The sequence below is a fragment of the Chrysochloris asiatica genome, unplaced genomic scaffold (genome assembly GCF_000296735.1).
Source record: "Chrysochloris asiatica unplaced genomic scaffold, ChrAsi1.0 scaffold00112, whole genome shotgun sequence".
Lineage (NCBI taxonomy): Eukaryota > Metazoa > Chordata > Mammalia > Afrosoricida > Chrysochloridae > Chrysochloris > Chrysochloris asiatica.
Window position 1 is genome coordinate 1,824,985 of NW_006408630.1, and position 18,446 is coordinate 1,843,430.

The 18,446-nt window shown below is 40.9% G+C and overlaps 1 protein-coding gene and 1 pseudogene across 1 annotated transcript; both read left to right on the forward strand.

The window, feature by feature from the left end:
• Nucleotides 1–7,933: 7,933 nt before the first annotated feature.
• LRAT (lecithin retinol acyltransferase (phosphatidylcholine--retinol O-acyltransferase)) lies at nucleotides 7,934–14,154 on the forward strand. Its single transcript, XM_006867902.1, has 2 exons — nucleotides 7,934–8,473; nucleotides 13,751–14,154. Exons 1-2 carry the CDS (start codon nucleotides 7,934–7,936, stop codon nucleotides 13,901–13,903), a joined length of 693 nt encoding a protein of 230 aa, XP_006867964.1. The 3' UTR covers nucleotides 13,904–14,154.
• A 2,699-nt stretch (nucleotides 14,155–16,853) lies between these two features.
• LOC102835086 overlaps nucleotides 16,854–18,446 on the forward strand; it is a 26,523-nt pseudogene continuing 24,930 nt past the window's right edge.

Here is an 18,446-nt window from a genome sequence, read left to right on the forward strand (position 1 = left end):
TCTGTTCAACTCTTGGACCTCCTCATTTCTTCCATTTGCTTTAGCATCTCTACTCAGTAGAGCAAGTTTCAGTGTCTCCTCTGACATCCATTTTGATCTTTTCCTTCTTTCTTGTCTTCTCAATGACTTTTTGCTTTCGTCCTATATGATGTTCTTGATGTCATCCCACAACTCTTCTGGTCTTCAGTCTTTAGTGTTTAATGTATCATATCTGTTCTTCAGATGATCTCTAAATTCAGGAGGGATATATGGCTCTCGTGGACTTATTTTCATTTTCTTCAGCTTCAGTTTGAATTTGCATATGAGTAATTGATGGTCTTTTCCACAATCTGCCCTGGCCTTGTTTTGACTGATGATATGGAGCTTTTCCATCTTCTCTTTCCACAGATGTAGTCAATTTGATTGCTATGTATTCCACCTGGCAAGGTCCATGTGTATAATTGTCTAAAGAAGGTATTTGAAATGAACAAATCATTTATTTTGCAGAATTGTATCATGCGCTCTCCAGCATCATTTCTATCACCAAGACCATATTTTTCAACTTCTGATCCTTCCTTTTCGCTCCCAACCTTTGCATTCCAATCACCACTGATAATCAATACATCTTGACTGCATGTTTTATCAATTTCAGATTGAAGAAGTTGGTAGAATTATTCTATTTCTTCCTCTCTGGCTTTAGTGATTGGTGTGTAAATTTGTGTAATAGTGGCATTAACTGGTCTTTCTGTAGGTGCATGGATATTATCCTATCACAGACAGCATTGTGTCTCATGACTGATCTGGATATGTTCTTTTTGACAATGAATGAAACACGATTTTTCTTCAATTTGTCATTCCTATGATGGTAAACCATGTGGTTGTCAGATTCAAAATGGCCAATACCAGTCCATTTCAGCTCACTAATGCCTAAAATATGGATGCTTATGCATTCCATTTCATTGTTGAGAGTTTCTAATTTTCCTAGATTCATACTTTGTACATTCCATGTTCCTATTATTAATGGATGTTTACAGCTATTTCTTTTCATTTTGAATTGTGCACCCTCAGCTAATGAAGGTCCCGCGGGCTTCTCTCTCACAGGCTTTACTCCATTTGCGTTATCACGGTCATCTCTACTTTGAGGAGGCAGCCCTTCCTTAGTCGCATTTTGAGTGCCTTCCAACCTGAGGGCCTCATTTTCCGCCACTATATGTGACAGTGCTTCTCTGCTATACATAAGGGTTTCAGTGACTAAATATTCAGAAGCAGTTCGTCATTCTGTCTTCCTAGTCTGTCTTAGTCTGGAAGTTCATTTGAAACTTGTCCACCATGGGTGACCCTGCTGGTATTTAAAACACCCATGGCATAACTTTCAGAATCACAGCAACTCACAAGCCACCACAGTTACTAACCTTCTTTTCCTGGTTATTATTTCCTGTGAAATTGTAACAAAAGTTAAGACTCTCCAACTTTCTTAGACCCAGGGACCATCAACTTGGAGGTCCTGAGTGAGTATCTCATTCTAATCTAGCTCAGGACACTTTACAAATAAGAACTCTTAGACCTCGGGAGTCTAAGGAGTCACACACCATCAGCTCTGACCATCTAAAGCTAAGACTGATATTAAGAGAAAGTTTGTTATTCAGTCATCATTATAGCCTTAGGATGTCTGTGCATTTAGAAAGGACTTTTGAAGTATAATTTGTAACATGGCATTTCTTGCTATTCCTTGCATTTAGTATTGCTGGTGATTGTCAATACTGTTCTTATTTGGGCTTAGTAACACCTGAATTCCTTGTACACTTCCTATGTGGAGACAGTAGCACTGTAATTTTCTTTCAGATCTATGTACCCAAAGTCTATCATCATATTTATTTATTTTTAATTAGCAACCCTAGATCACCCAATAGTCTATTTACTGTTGCCTGATAGTGACAAATTAGAATCAAAAGGAAGCAAGATGAATTTATAAAGTAGTTGCTCCCAGTGATTAAGAAATAACATAGTATTGTGGCCATGTCAAGATTTGTCATCATTCTTTGGTACTATACCATTTTATCATTTCTAAAATGGGCATTCAGGGTTTTTGTTTTGTTTTGTTTTTCTTTCATGAGAGGTATTTTCAAACAAATGATACGTTTTTAAAATTTGTTTTGTTTCCATCTGCTTTCATGAGTATAAACGATAAGAAGGAGCAGAGTTTGCTGAAAGTTTCAAGTCTCTTGTATACAATTCCCCTTGTGTGGCTAATTTCTTATCGTTGGTGTCCAGGGTTTTTGCCATTCCGCTCATCTACATAAAAACTATGTGCCTTGTTTCTGCTCTGTGCTGAGTGGTCAGAAGGAGCCTGGAGTCAGAGACTCCTGCATTCATAGACCACTGTGTTCTCAAAGCAGAAAGAGAAACGCCTTTGTTTTTTTTCTCTGAAGAATGAGCTAATGACATTCTAGATGATGCACTACACTCTAAACTTGCGCAGCATGTTTAGATCCCCAAAGCAGCTCTCTGACATGATTCCCATTTACAAAGAAAAAATTGAGTCTCAAAGGTAGCAAATTATTTGCCTGATGTCATCTAGCTGTAAATGGCACCACCCAGCCTTCAATTTAGTATTTCTAGCTTTTTCCTTTACATCACAGTTGCTTTATTCTATGATTAATTTTTATTAAGCAGTATCCATGATTCTTTATGATATGTAATTTCTTTCATTTGCTGAATGTTCTTATTTGATGGTTGGCAAACAAGAGCAAAGAAAAACTAAATCCTGTCTGGTTGGGACTACAGCCTTTAATCTTTCTAAAAACAATAGCCAGGGTTGAAGCCCTTATAATAAGGTGTTTGCCAACCAGGAAGGAAGCTGGAGAAAATTTCCTCCCAGCAGGTAATTGATTCCTATTGGCCTCACACTCCTTGTAGCTCTGAGTTAGGAAGGTTCCATGAATGGAGAGATCTGTTCTATCTTGGCTTCCTGAGGAAAGTTCACCAAAACCCATATTCTCTCTACTCTCTTACAGTTAGCTAGTTAAGGCTCCTGTTTGTACCCATAGGCCAGACCTGAGCATATGTAAACAAACTGAAGGTAGATTGACAGCTAGAAACAAAAATAAATGTTTTGTTTAGTTATTTATGAGCCAAATGATTCTGTAATCTAAAAAATCTAAGAACCACAACAAACCTAAAGGAGAGCAGAAGTTAAAACGAATGTTTAGAAAATCAAATTTACTAGGCTTAGGGAAAAAGGGAAAGAAGGCCTAAGAAACAAGAAGTTTGGCACATTGAACCTTCGATCTGCTTCTGTGTTGTTTTTTTTGTTTGTTTTTGTTTTTTGTTGTTTTTAAGTGAACTCTGTGTTCTTGGCAAGACAACAAACTTCCCTACCTTCCAGGGTCTTATTCTAAGGGGGGTATAGGACTGTGTGGCCACTCAAGAGCTAGGGAACACCACTAACGGCAATCTTAACCAACCCTTGCTCTCCTAGTAAAATACCTGATATTAAAAACTGAACCCTAGGTCACTGGAAAATCAGGGAAATGAAGTCAGAACCTCAAAGAAAGGATGTGGAGTCTAAATTTAGTATTAGGTATTTGATGGAATCCCAGGCCTGCTGCTGTTCACTGTTGTCAAGTCAGTTCCTACTCATAGTCAATGCTGTATAGTGCTTTTGAGAAGTGACTAGGTTTGAACTGCCCACCTTGCAGTTAGCAGTCCACTACTTAAACTACAGCACCACAGCAAGCCATAGTACCAGGCACATATGAGGTACTAACTAAATAAATGGTGGAAAGATGGACTGATGGAAGGTAAGGCCTTCTCCAGTGATGTTTAGGAGGAGGAGGCAAAGAAAACTGGAATTGAGTCTTGATCCACACATATGCCCTAGGCAAAATTATAAGCCTCATTTCTTCTTGTATAAAATGACAATGAGACTTAATAGTGTTGTTGTGAGGGTTAAACGAGAAAATGTTTAATTCAGTGCCTTGTGGTTGGTGGTTATGGGCCGTGAAGTCAGTTCCGACTCATACTGACCCTGTACAGGGTTTCCAAGGCCGGAAATCTTTACGGGAGCAAAAAGCCTCATCTTTCTCCCGCCGAACAGCTGGTAGTTTCCAATTGCTGACCTTAAGTTAAGGTCACAGACCAATTTGTAACCACTACGCTACCAGAGTGCCTAGCACATAGGAAAACACAATAAATATCATCTGTGTGACACTGTAAGCAGCTCTGGTAGCGTAGTGGTTAAGAATTGTGCTGCGAACCGCAAGGTCAGCAGTTCGAAACTACCAGCTGCTCCACAGGAGAAAAATGAGGCTTTCTGCTTCCGTAAAGATTTACAGCCTCGGAATCCCTGTTCAGGGTTACTATGGGTCGGGAACCGACTCGAAGGCACTTAACAACAACATGTGGCACTGTAGGCTAAGCACTGGACTGGTAATCAAAAGATCAATGGTTCAAACCCATCAGCCGCTCCTTGGAAACCTTATTGTTGTTATTGTTAGGTGCCATCGAGTTGGTACTGACTCATTGCGACCCTATGTACAACAGAATGAAACACTGCCCGATCTTGGGCCAACCTCACAATTGTTGCCACGCTTGAGCCCATTGATGCTGCCACTTTGTCAATCCATGGGGGGGGGGGAGTTCCTCTTCTTTCTGACCCCTATACAGGTGAGCAGTTAGACTTCTCTGAGGAAGAGAGGCTTCTGAAGTAAGAAATGCCCTGAAGATGGGAAATCTAAATAGCTGTACAGCGCTGTAAGCATCTGTGGCGACACTCTTTCTCTTGGGACTCAAGATAAGGCTGCACTGCGTGGTTAGGTGGAAACCCATTGCTCTGTTTCTTGGCCTTAATTTAATTTCAGCTTCCTTTGCACTGATACACAATTTTGCCCATCGCAGCTGGGAGAACAGGCCAAGCCCGATCTATAGGTAGGGACACCGACGCGGCTATTGTTACCCCTTCTGCAGGTGAGGAAACCTTTCAGGTCACCTCATATATGCTGTCCAGGAATACCTCACTCCTTCCGGAATCACCCTGTCTTAATAGCGAATGTAGCCGCCTTTCTTACAATTTGTCAGGCAACGGGGGCGGGAAAGAAAAATATAAGTGTGAGCCTTTTAGTAAGTCTAATATGACTTTATGAAGTCAGCTTTTAGGCAACCGTCAAAAACTGAGCACTCAGCCAAAGAAATGCATGCGACTTTGAGAACGTGGGAGGAGAACATGCCTTCTGTAGAGTAAGGTTACAATTATTGTTTATGAAAAACAGAGGGGAAGGGAAGCAGTTCAGTCAACAAGAGCTCATTTTCTCAATTGAAAAGCGGCCTAATCGTCTCTAATCCCTTTCCGTATTTAGGCTCTTTGGAAGACTTCAGAAAACAACTTGAAGACTCCCCTGCCCCCTTCGGGTTGCCTGAAGCCAAACTCCCCCTAGGAGGGATAGCAAGGAGACGGTTCCGTTCCGTCGAGAAAAAATGTACACAAAATTCTGGCTTAAAAATCACGAATTATCAGAGGTAAAAATAAATAACCTTCAAGACACTCTCCACCCTCGTAGCTCCGTTCATTTCCAAAGGCAGCAGAATGCCTACATCTGGAGCAGAATGCCTACATCTGACTAGTGCCCCTTTGTACTGGTTTTATCGCTCATTTTTCTTTAAGTTACTTGTTTTCCAAAGAAAATGAACGACAAAAAAATTAACCCCACCAGAAGAAAAAAATAATAAAGCATATCAGCTTGGCGTATTGTGTGCAGTTCCTTAAACTGCCTGGGATGTGACTGTTGAAGGTTTAGAGGTACTTTCTCCAATAGTTTCCTTCTACTAGAGTTCTTGCAGAGTTGTAAAGCAGTTTGCTTGTCTTTTTTCCCCCCTCGCGAAATTCTCCGGGCGGAGACAGTTGTCGGAATTATAAGCCGCGTTAGTAGCTACCAGGAACGGAAATCGCTAATTACCAATTCCTCTTTGAACTCCCCTAGCCATTTGGGCGGAGATACTGGAGACAGGAATCTTCCATTTCCCAGAACTGGACCGGGCCAACGCGTCTACAACCTGGGAGTCCTACACGCTGAGTCTGTAGTTAACGTATATATGTTGTGTCTGGACCAGACTTTTAAACATTTCTTCACAGACTCTTTACGATTGTTTTAATAAAAGAGTCAACAGTCTCCAGCTCAAATATAGACAGAGACTGGAAACCAATTTTTAAAAACATGTCCATGTCTCCCCTTTCTCACTTTCCTCTTTCAACTCGTTTGTGGGAAATTGATTTTTCTTTCTCTTAGCTGAGACTAATAATGTGATTGGACACTGTTTGTGAAATGAACAAAAGTCACCGGCAAGCAAGGGCGACAGGGACAGAGTGCTGATGGCAGACCGGGGGTGTGAGCAAAGACCGGCCTCCAAAGATAATGGGGAGCCGGCTCCCGCCCCGCCTGGTATCCATGGTCCCCATCATCTTCCAGGTAAAATGAATGTGCCTTCATCCATCATCTGCAACTAGCCTCCTCCGCTGGTGAAGAGAGACGGCTCTCTGATGAAACCTATTAGCCCCGGACTGGGCGGCTTTGTGGAGACGCCCGAGGCTTTCCATTGTGGCCTTTGTCCTCAGAATTCAAGCATTTACATAATTCATTAGCAAAGAACGCTGCTCCGGGATCCGGAGACCGCGTGCGGAGCCTGGCGGCACCGACGCGTCTGCAGCTTCTCTCGCCAGGTTGCTCCTCGGACCACACTCGCGGACGCGCCTGGGTCGCGCTGCCGGCGCTTAGACGCAAGCACCCGAGGCGGCCTAGGGCGTGCTGCCTCCAGCCTTAGCCAAAGGCTCCTGCCTCGGCCCCCGCCAGGCGGCTGGGATCTAAAAGAAAGCGGCAAAGTTTCGTTGGGTATCCGAGGCTGGTTCAATGAGACCCTAAAACCAGACAAACGACACTAGTTCTGATTTCCAGGCGGCCGTTAGAGGCTGCCCTGTGTTTACTGTTGACCGTTGGTGGCCGCACGTCCAACGGCCACTGGTGCCTCGGGGCACAGAGGCGTCAGGGGTTCCACCCACCCCCGACACACACACACACACGCGGAGAACCAGCCCGCCTGTGCGACCGCAGGAAGAAAGCGGATCCTTGGCATCTAAAGTGGAGAGGGATTCCTGGCATGCAAAGAGCGTGTTCTAGATATTAGGAGGGAATTTGCAGGCTTCCGAGGTGCGCAGGGTTAACCGTAAGCCGAAGTGTCCGGCTAGCCATCCCCTTGGAGGGAGTTGAAACGTCGCCCTAAGACCTTTTCCCTTAAGTGCTGAGAGCGTGCCCCCAATCTAAGCAGGTGCACAGGACCTTTCACGGGGCCACACCGTCCGCCTCGACTGTTCCCGACTTATAGACCGGGTTTTGGTGCTAGGATCTGAAGTGCAAGCAAAAGCCTGCAACGCGAAAAGTTGTCGTCATTACACCCAGACACCCCCACTGCATACACACACCCGCAACCAGAACCCGGAAGTGGGAGGCAGCCCGCCCCCTTCCAAAGAATTCAATCCCGCGCCCCGCGCCGCTTGCCCCTTCCACCCTACCCAATCAACGCACTTGCAGTGTCTGTGACGGCAATTGGCTCCGCCCCTTCGACGGTGATAAAAGGCTGCCTCGAAGCTTAGATCCAGAGTCCCGCGTGTGGCCCTTGCATTCTAGCCACACTTCCAGGTTTGCTTCTTCCTGGGTTTCTCTGCGCTGGTTCTACTGTTCCTACTGTCGTCTGCTGCCAGTTTCTCTTCCTTCTCCGCTCCGCGCGGCCGAGTCAATCACCAAGCTTCTTTCTCCCTCCTCTGCTGCCACCGTCCATCGCGGTGCTGAGCTGACGGCTGCAGGTGAGCAGAAGAACAGAGCCCTGTCTCGCAAGCTCACCGAGCCCGGCCCGGCCAGTGTCGGCGCTGCGGCGGGCCACACCCCCCAGATTCCCTCCTCCCTGCACAATGAAGAACCCAATGCTGGAGGTGGTGTCCCTACTCCTGGAGAAGCTGCTCCTCATCTCCAACCTCAAGTTCTTCAGTTCCGGCGCTCCTGCGGAGGACAGGGCGAAAAGCAGTTTTCACGAGATTAACTCTTTCCTCCGAGGCGACGTGCTGGAGGTGCCCCGGACCCACCTGACCCATTATGGTATCTACTTGGGCGACAATCGCGTCGCCCACCTGATGCCCGACATCCTATTGGCCCTGACCGATGACCAGGGGCTCACGCAGAAAGTAGTATCTAATAAGCGTCTCATCCTGGGCGTCATTGGCAAGGTGGCCAGCATCCGCGTGGACACGGTAGAGGACTTCGCCTACGGAAGTGATATCCTGGTCAATCACCTGGATGAGTCCCTCCAGAAGAAGGCGCTTGTCAACGAGGAGGTGGCGCGGAGAGCGGAGAAGCTGCTAGGCATGACCTCCTACAGCCTATTGTGGAACAACTGTGAGCACTTCGTGACTTACTGTAGATACGGCACCCGGATCAGCCCCCAGGCCGACAAGGTACCGCTTGTGACCCGCCAGGAAGGTGGGCTGGTGGGAATACCCTTCCTGTTCCTTACCTCTCTCCTAACGCCGAGCCTTACTAAACACCTCCCCCATCACTTCCACGCTATCCTTAAAGTTCTAAATTAAGTAACGAAAGCTCTGGTGCTGAGGGAGATTCACAAATGAATACCTGGCGCTGTGCCTTGCAGGATACCTCGAAATGCGCGGTGAAAGGGTGTGGCAATGCACAGATGAGTGGAAACGCTCCGAGTGACTCCAGAGAGCTGCCCACTTATTGCTGTAGAAGTCATCAGGGTGTCCACCCACGACGTAGTTCAAATGACAAAGGGCAGGTGATTAGGAGTCACAGGAATTCTTTCCCCGTGTGCTTGTAATTCTTTTTCTAAGAATTACAATTGGAAGATGTCCAGCGTTTATTAGGCAAATTGCAGTGCCTTTCAAAGGAGGAAGCATGCAGTTTTCTCTCCCTGTCAGTTGCTTAGAGTGAATTATCTTTGCTTCCTGTAAACCCGAACAAAATTTCCAAAAAGACCTCCCTGGTTTTCCCAGGTGTTGTGAATTCTTTCTGTGTTGGCTTTATCCCACATCTAGATTGTTACTCATTGTTAAACGTCCTTTAGCCTCTAGCTCTAAAAGTGATTAGATCATTTCTGGGTTTCTTAAACATAAAACAACTTACTTTCCAGAAGAGCTATTAAATGTTGGATGGTAAATTTTATCTGTGTTTTGAAAAGACTGTATTCGAATATAAAATGATTATATTAGCCACAGATCCAAAGGAAATGGTGCCCCCCCTTTTTTAACCATTTATAAAGATGATTAACATTTTAATTGAGAGCTTTCCCAGCCTTCACTGCAGTTTCTAAGACTTAGTGTTCATTCTTCATAATAGAAATCCTGATAATCATATGATGAGCTTTTAGTGTTAATCTTATTTAGATATTTTCCCCATTTAAAAAGAATCTGAGTTTATGTAACCAATTTTTAATTGCTCCACTTCTTTCTTTCTTTCTTTCTTTATTTTTTTGCCCTTAGAAGAAAATACATCTGACTCTCTCCTCTGTGGCAGAGCATGGAAGTTGCATGCATTTTATACACAAACATATGAGAGTCTTATAAAGTTTATAGAGCTACAACACTCAGTCTAGGAAGGGTTTGGCATCTTTTCCAAGTAAAATAAAAATACAGTTAGAGCACTGTGCAAGGATTCAGGGCCATTTAGAAATTAACTTCACCACATTTACAAACACTGGCTCCAAAAGTTCAGGAAAGGAAAGACATCAGATTTACTTAAGAACTAATAAGCAAATCATTTCTCTAAGAGAAAACAGTATTTCTACCCAGTAATTAGGAGTTACCATTTTATGGAACATATACAGTACTCTTTTATATGTATACAAAAAAAGAAGAAGAAGAAGAAGCAGTACAGGTACTTTTCAAGTAGTAAAATATTTTATCTGCATAAATAACTACTTGGCATAGCTTTTCATCTTTGAAATTTGGTCGGGTTTTACAAAAAAGTAGAGACGTGTTTTAATTGCTGTTGCTGTAGAGCATCTCCTGTGAAACTAGAGTTTTTGTCTTCATTTTGAATGGACTAACAAATAGTTTGGCCACAGAATAGATTTCCCGGGTGGGAGTGGGAACCCCCATCCCAAATTTTCCAATTCTAAGTACTGGTTTTTGAACATGCCGTGAAAGAAGTAGGTCATTAATGCTGAAAGAGGTCTGGTTTATACTCACTCTTGAGAAACATAAGGAGTCTCATTGTTAAGTTCTCCGTCTATACACGTATTACCTACTTAACATGAGTGTCGCAGAGTTGTCTCTTAGACTTAAATTTGAGTTTGTGAAAACTCTCAAAAGACATTTCCCTCAGGAAAACACCAGTTAATTTGAAAATGAACTAGACATTTTACCATTTACCTCTTTGTGTTAAGTCACTTTTTTTTGCAAGTTTACAAATCATAAAATTAAGTGCTTTTTATATGGCTGCTGATAATGTCATTATTTTGTGAACTATAAATCCTTAATAGTAACTCTTACTAATAATCCTTATGCTCTTTTCACTCTACTTTTTTGCCTTGCAAATACAGCTTTTCATTTGCCAAAAATGAATGCAAAGAGCCCTTTGTTTTCTGAGGATTCATTGCTCTCTAAAGTGCTTGTACAGGCTTCTTAACACCTTGTAAACATGTATGGCATTCCCACTACTGTTGAACACTACTAGAGATGCCGCCTGGGAAAGTGGCCTAGTGAGCAAGAACAAACATTTGAAATAAAATTCCCCTTGAGAAAATCTGCTTTTAGCAGGAGGAGAGTCCACAATGAGTTTCTTCTTGCCTAAATTAAAAATTATTGGGAAAAGGAGAAAACAACCATAACTGTCTCAAGTCACTACTCATTTAGCAAAATGTGCATCTTCCCATTGTTGGCCAGACTCCTTCCTCGCTACCCTGCAAACATCATTCAGGTTGATACTTACCACTTAAAGATTATTTACTTGATTATATTATTATTTATTAGGTGCCATTGAGCCGGAGCCAACTCATAGCGACCTGCTACACAATGGAACAAAACACTGTCTGGTCCTGCACGAACTTCACAATTGTTGCTATGAGCCCATTGCTGCTGACACTGTGCCAATCCATCTCATTCAGGGTCTTACTCTTTTTAGCTGACCCTCCACTTTACTAAGAAATTTACTTGCTAGTGCTTTGTTTAGTTTTAGTTTAAAAAAGGCCAATCATTTTATACTTGATATATCAGTAGGCCAACATGTAGATAACTAACAGAATGTTTCATGTTTGTTTAGACATTCAGCCTTACTGTGGAGCTAGTTTTATGTGCGTGGAGTCGGTTCTGACTCATAGCGACCCTACATAGGGTTCCTGAGGCTGTAAATCTTTACGGGAGCAGAAAGTCTCATCTTTCGCCCATGGAACAGTAGTTTCGAACTGCTGACCTTGAGGGTAGCAGCCTGACTTGTAACCACTACACTACCAGAGCTCCTTTGAAGCTAGTGTAGTGTATTAAAATATATTTGACGTGCTCATTCATCAAAACATTTTAAACCTGGCTCTCCAGTACTATGTAACTAACTTCATTTAGAACTACTCTGGAGTCCTGGTATGGTGCGGTGGGAAAAGCATCAGCCTGCTAAACGCAAGGTTGGCAGTTCAAGCCCACCGGCCGCTCCTTGTAAACCCTATCCAGAGTCACTACAAGTTGGAACGGATGCAACAGCACTTAACAACAACACGTAGTAAAATCCTTAAAAATGGAATGATTGATTGTAGGGTTCTGGTACTGTTAGTGATGAGGTAGGGATAATTGTGGGCAGATATAGCAGTAATAGTAATCATTGTAATCCTCCGCATTTATACAGTCTAGTCCTGGTGTGGCGCTGTAGGATAACCATTGGACTGCAAGGTGGGGTTGAACTGCAAGGTCAGTGATTCAAATTCACCGTCTGTTCCCAGAAAATCCTATACAGGTTCTCTATGAGTTGGAACTGACTCAACGACACTTAACAACAATAGAAGAATACAGGATTCTTGTCAAAAAACCATTTCATTGGATTCTCACAACAGCCTTGGTGTCCTATGCAGGACAGAGATGGTAATCTGAAAGGATAAGTGACTTGCCTGAGATCACATAGCTAATAACAATTGGAACCAGAATTCAAGCATAGGCCATCAACTTCTGAGTAAAAACATTTTTATAAGAAGGAAATATTAATCATACTAAAAGGATACATTCCTAAGGGGTTTGTTGTTTAGTGCTATTGAGTCAGTTCCGACTCACAGCAACCCTGTATAGGGTTTCCAAAAAGCGACTGGTGAGGTTGAACCTCCAACCTTGTGGTTCAAACCCACCTGGAGGTCTAGTGCTTATCCTCCAGTGCCACACCAGATCTCCTAAGGGGTTGTGGTTGTTAAGTGCCCTCGAGTCAATTCCAACGTATAGCAACCCTGTATAAGGTTTCCGAGGAGCAACTGGTAGGTAGGTTTGAACCACTGATCTTGCAGTCCAGCACATTATCCTGCAGCACCACACCAGGGCGCCCCTGAGAGGTTGTTGTTGTTAAGTGCCCTCGAGTCGACTCTGACCCATAGCAACCCTGTATAGGGTTTCTGAGGAGCAGCTGGTGAGCTTGAACTGCCAACCTCACAGTTCAATCCAACTTTGCAGTTCAGCGCATTAACCCATAACGCCACACCAGGATTCCCCTAAGGGATAGATACTATATTTAATCTCTCTTTATTTTCAGTAGCCAATTATGTGTCAGTAGTTGATGATGAATTTGCTTAATTTATTGACTGGCTATAACAACAAAATTAGACTTTCTTTGCCTTTTAGATTTTGAGATTTTTGAGAAAGATTTTGCTGGAATCATTCAATTTTACAATGATGAATTGGAGGAACCAAACTTACTACGAATTATAGGCTAAAATGTTCGTTTTGTATTAGAATATGCCATTGCTATTGATGTTGTTGTTAAGTGCCTTCAAGTCAGTTCCGACCCATACAGGGTTTCCAAGGAGCAACTAACTGGTGAGCTTGAACCGCCGACATTGAGGTTCCAACCAACTTTGCAGTCCAGTACATTAACCCACAGCACCACACCAGGACACTATTGCTATTGATAGGCAGTTAAATTGTTTTGAACCTTTAATCCTGAATTACTTTTATGTGGTTACACTATTTTCTATAGTTTTCTATATTTGTAAAGACAGTTATCATTATTAACCCAGTTGCCTAAGGTATTATTTCAGTCATAAAGAATTTATCAGAATGACTACTGTGGGATGTGGAATCAAGAAACTATATTGTTGACAGCCTTAATTTTTTCATAAATCATAGGAGCTATTCTGATTATTCTTCTAGAAAGAATATACTTAGGAAAGCTATGATTTAATATTTTTGTTGTTAAGTGCCTTAGAATCAGTTCTAACTCATAGCGACCCTGTTTAGGGTTTCCAAGGAGGAGCTGATGAGTTTGAACCACCAACCACGTGGATCAAACTGACCCTGCGGTCCAGTGCTTATCCTACAGTGCCACATGTTGTTGTTGTCGGTTCTGACCCATAGCGACCCTGTATAGGGTTTCCAAGGAGCAGCTAGTAAGCTTGAACTGCCGACCTTGCAGTTCAAACAGCTTTGCAGTCTGGCGCATTAACCCACAGCACCACACCAGGACTCCATATATGTATCTGTAATTCTTCTGTTTCACTACTATTTCTAATATTCTTTCATTTTATTTTCCAGTTTTGTGAGAATGTGAAGATTATTATTCGTGATCAGAGAAGTGTTCTTGCTTCAGCAGTTTTGGGATTAGCATCTATAGTCTGTCTGGGCATGGCATCATATACAACTCTTCCGGCAATTTTTATTCCGTTCTGCTTATGGATGGTGGGTTAACTTCACACCCCCACATCAATGTGTGTATTCTGTGTGTAAATATGTTTATATTTATAGAGCACAAATTACTATAAGCATTGTTAAGAAAAATGTGACCTGTAACACTGTGTTCTGGATAAAAATGTGATTAAGAATCACAGAGTGCTTACTGTGTAAGCCCAAGAACAAAGGCTTTCGGAAACTTCACAGATGGTTCAGTTTTAAAGTACTTCCCAAGCTTGGAAGCGTGACAGTTTCTGGTAGAATTCAGCAATCAGTACAAGAAAACCAGCCCCTAATATGATTGCCACACGAGATTATGTGCGCTATTTTTCTCTCCTGTTGTCACTGTTCTTATCTGTTAGACTGACAAGAAGGCTTCTCAGATTAGATCACTAACCTTACTTGTAAATTTATCTTGTTTTATTGAAAAAATTATTTTTGCTGTGTGTATCAAATAAATATGCAGATATCTACAGACATACAGGCTGATGAGAGCCAAATTAAGTTTGTTTTGATTGCTCTACTATGACAGTAAAGTAGTTATTATAGAGCATCATAGAAGTGAATGATAAGGATATTCAATTCATAATTTTTATGTCCTTGAATCTATAACTGCATTTATGTAATTGGATGGTATATCTTTTAAAGCATTTACTAATGTACTGTGTGTATATATACATACATATGTATATATATAAAATCCTCAAATTTATCCTATCAGGTTTTTTCATTCACTTCTAAGTAAAAATCATCTATTTCCCTAAAAGAAGAATATAATAGCAGTATGTAAAATCCAGAAAAGTAGGAATGAAGGATATAACTATTTTGAAATCATTTTTTTTTTTAAGTGTCTTAGTACAACCAGGTATGCCAATTGATCACATTGAAACAGAATTTGAGATGTTACAGAGTTAAGACAAAAATCTAGGTACTTTTGTAAAATTACCAATTTCTAAACCCTAAGGCAAAAACTAGACTTGAATTTCAGCTACTAATGTTGTTTTATAAAATATCAAGAACCACAAAACAGGATGGCTGTGTGCTCTGTCAGTCAGTGATCCAATCCGAACAGATTTAAAGAACAGATTTCAGTGTTACTGAGGTTCATCACCACTTACTGACCCACAGCAAATTCCACTGAAGTTTATCAATAATTAAACTTTGAATGGTGAATTATTTAGCTTATTTAAATGTTTTCATTAAAACATTAGATGGAAACACCATAGAATATAAATGACCTATGGACTTATGCCAACCGCTTAAAATAATCTTAAGTATTTATTCATAAAACCAGCCACTATCAGGACTTCATTGTGTTAGTAGTTTTTTACTTATTGTATATTACCCTTGTAACAATTGTTTAAATAAATTGTCTTTGTTTAAATATGGTGTCCTCATAAATAATTAATATCATTTTGTTCAGACTGCAGTATTTCAGGCAGCAGAAACTCTACTGCCTGATGTTAAATCTTTTTCAGTTCAAAGATAATAAATGTCCAGGATTTTTTTTTCAAAGGTTGGAATTCATGTAGTTAGTCTTGACTTACCTGATAACATTAAAGCAAGATTCAATTCATTTCTTGAGTGCTCATTCATTATATGCTAGACTCTGACCTATCGCTATTTCACTGTCTAGAATTAATGTTATTTTTAAGCTACCAATTAACAACAACAACAGCATAATAGAGTAAATACAGTGCAATAGGAATACAGGTGAAGAAGCAATTAAATCTGCATAAAGGGCCAAGGAAATTGAATGAGGAGCTCTTATCCACTGATGTATTCCACTGTTTATGGAAAGAGGGAGCTGGAAGAAAGAATTGATTTATCAAATGTTTGGCAACACTAGAGATTGTTGAACTTCTTACGGGAAAAGAAGGATTCTGTGTTTTGATGACCTGAATTTGATTAGCTACTTACCAAGGTAAATAGAAAAACATAGAGTCCCGATTGTGGTTATAGAAGAAACTCTGAACCATTAATGTTTCTCATAACTTGAGGCAGTTCGAAATATTTCTTTCTTTGAGCTTCGTTGGTTTAGGTGATCTTGAGATATATTTCTAATTTTCTATTATTTGTAATATAATGATAAATAATGTCTAATGGAGCTTTTTTTTTGTTGCTTATTTTGTTCTTTGCAATCCGTAGGCAGAGGTCAACTCAAGACTGATAGTGGTGGAGGTATGTTGTACAGTCAGTTCCGGCTCATAGAGACACCTGTGTAGGGTTTCCAAGGTTGGAAATCTTTATGGGAGTAAGAAGTCTCATCTTTCTCACACAAAGCAACTGGTAGATTTGAATTCTGACCCTGTGGTTAGCAGCCCACCTCATAATCCACTATGCTACCAGGGGTTCTTAAATCAGACTTGTTGTTGTTGTTATGTGCTGTGTAGTCGGTTCCAACTCATAGCAACCCTGTACAGGGTTTCTGAGGCTGTAAGTCTTTATGGGAGCAGAAAGCCTCATCTTTCTCCCGTGGTACAGCTGGTAGTTTCGAACTGCCATCTTTCTCTTGCGGAACAGCTGGTAGTTTCGAACTGCTGACCTTGCGGCTCGCAGCCCGATTCATAACCACAACGCTACCCAGAGCTCCTTTAAATCAGACTAGCTGGAACTAAAATGAATTAATTTAAATGGCAAGTATTAGGCAGCTGTTCAGGATAAAAAGATAAATGTGACATGGACCCTTTTCCTCAAATGTCTTCACTATAGTAGAAGACAGGTGGAAGTAGTAAGACTTTCTGCAGTTGCTGTTAGAGCTGATTGAAAACACAAAGAAAGAAAGAAAGAAAGAAGGGGCTGGTTTTAACTGGGTTAGGAAAGGCCATAATTATAGGGGCCATGTAGTGAGACTCAAAAGATGTTTTCCAAAGGACCAGTTTCAGGCAGAACATTCCAGGCAGTAGGAACAGCATGTGCAAATGCATGAAATCTGCCCACAATATGTCTCACATGTTTGCTTGAAAGCATGAAACTGCATGAGGACATTCAGGAAAGTGAGCAGAAGGTGATGAGAGAAATGAATTCATAAAGTAATGGTTAGGTCTATGTGACATGTGGAGACCAGGAAGTTAGGATTTATGACTAGGCAGTGGAGATTTGGGGTTCAGGAAGGTAACTTCTGTAAGTATGGAGTAAGGATAGCCTGGGGCAAGATGGGACGAAGAAATCTATCCAGAGACTAGCCATGTTCCTTAGGTCTTCAAATAAGATGGAAAACAAACACATCAAGGAAATGAGCAGACATCAGTCAAATTCTTATATCTGATGTACAAATAACTCTTAGTGTGGAATGATGGAAGAGTCATCCATCACTGTTTCTTGCTAGAAAGTTGATTCCTGCAAAATAAATTAACTTGATTCTGTGTATATTAGAGACTGCTGATCTTTGTTTAGATATGTTTCTTTCTTTCTAAAGACAAGCAAGTAAGTATAGATTTGTTGTCTCAAAAGGTTAATTTTTTAAAGAATATAGATGTATTTTAAATTTTTCTAGTTTATATTGTTAACTGTTAAAACTGTTAAACACAGAAATGTTTTCCAGCAATATCAGTTATTAAATGACAAAAGTCATGATAGAGATGAGAAACAAAAGAAATGCATACAAATCTTTGTTTCATGATGCAATGTTTTTAGAATTTTATACAAACCCAGATTTGTCAGCTCAACAGATCTTATATTTGGTATATGAGCATGTCAAATAAAATCAGTTTTGTATACGTCTTCTTTTGTCTTTGAATTTGAAATACATAAAAACATCACGTTTTCTTGAGCATGGTAGCCTGACCTTTCAAAGCTTCCTTTACATAGTTTTACATATTTGAAATTAAGCTTTATGTAAATTTGCCTTCAGACTCATATAACCTAGGTTATCTACTTCAAGTGTACCATGATTATGCCAAATTGAAACCCATGTTGTATTAAACAATATCCCTTCATTCCACTAAATTGAGCCATGGGCATACATATCCTCATAGTCAAGATTGCTATGCTAGCCAAGGAAGCCTGCAGCTTTACTCTGGCCACTTGTGGGGTCAGCAGGGTATAAATTAGGAATGGGAGCAAGTCCCAGAGCTGGTTCTGTTATACATTCACAGCCTTGCAAAGCTTGGCCTTATTGTTTTATAGCCAAATAAATTTTACAGATAAGGAAAGTCATACACAAAAAGATTAAGGTACTTTGTGATTACACAAATTGTATGTCACAGAAAAAAATGAAGTTAGATTTCTAGTGTACATCATATACAAAATATAATAGATCAATGATTTAAATATCAGATCTGAAATCACTAATCATCTTGAATTCGGATTTGTGAATGGATACTTATATGTGACACAAAAAAGCACAAGCAACATCAAAAAAAGATTGATTTTATAACAATTAAAAACTTGTACACCAAGAAATGGAAAGACAATAGACATAGTAGAAAATATTTTCTAATTTAAAAGGAGCTCTGGTAGCGTAGTGGTTACGAATCGGGCTGCGAACCTTAAGGTCAGCAGTTTGAAACTACCAGCTGTTCCACGGGAGAAAGATGAGGCTTTCTGCTCCTGTAAAGAT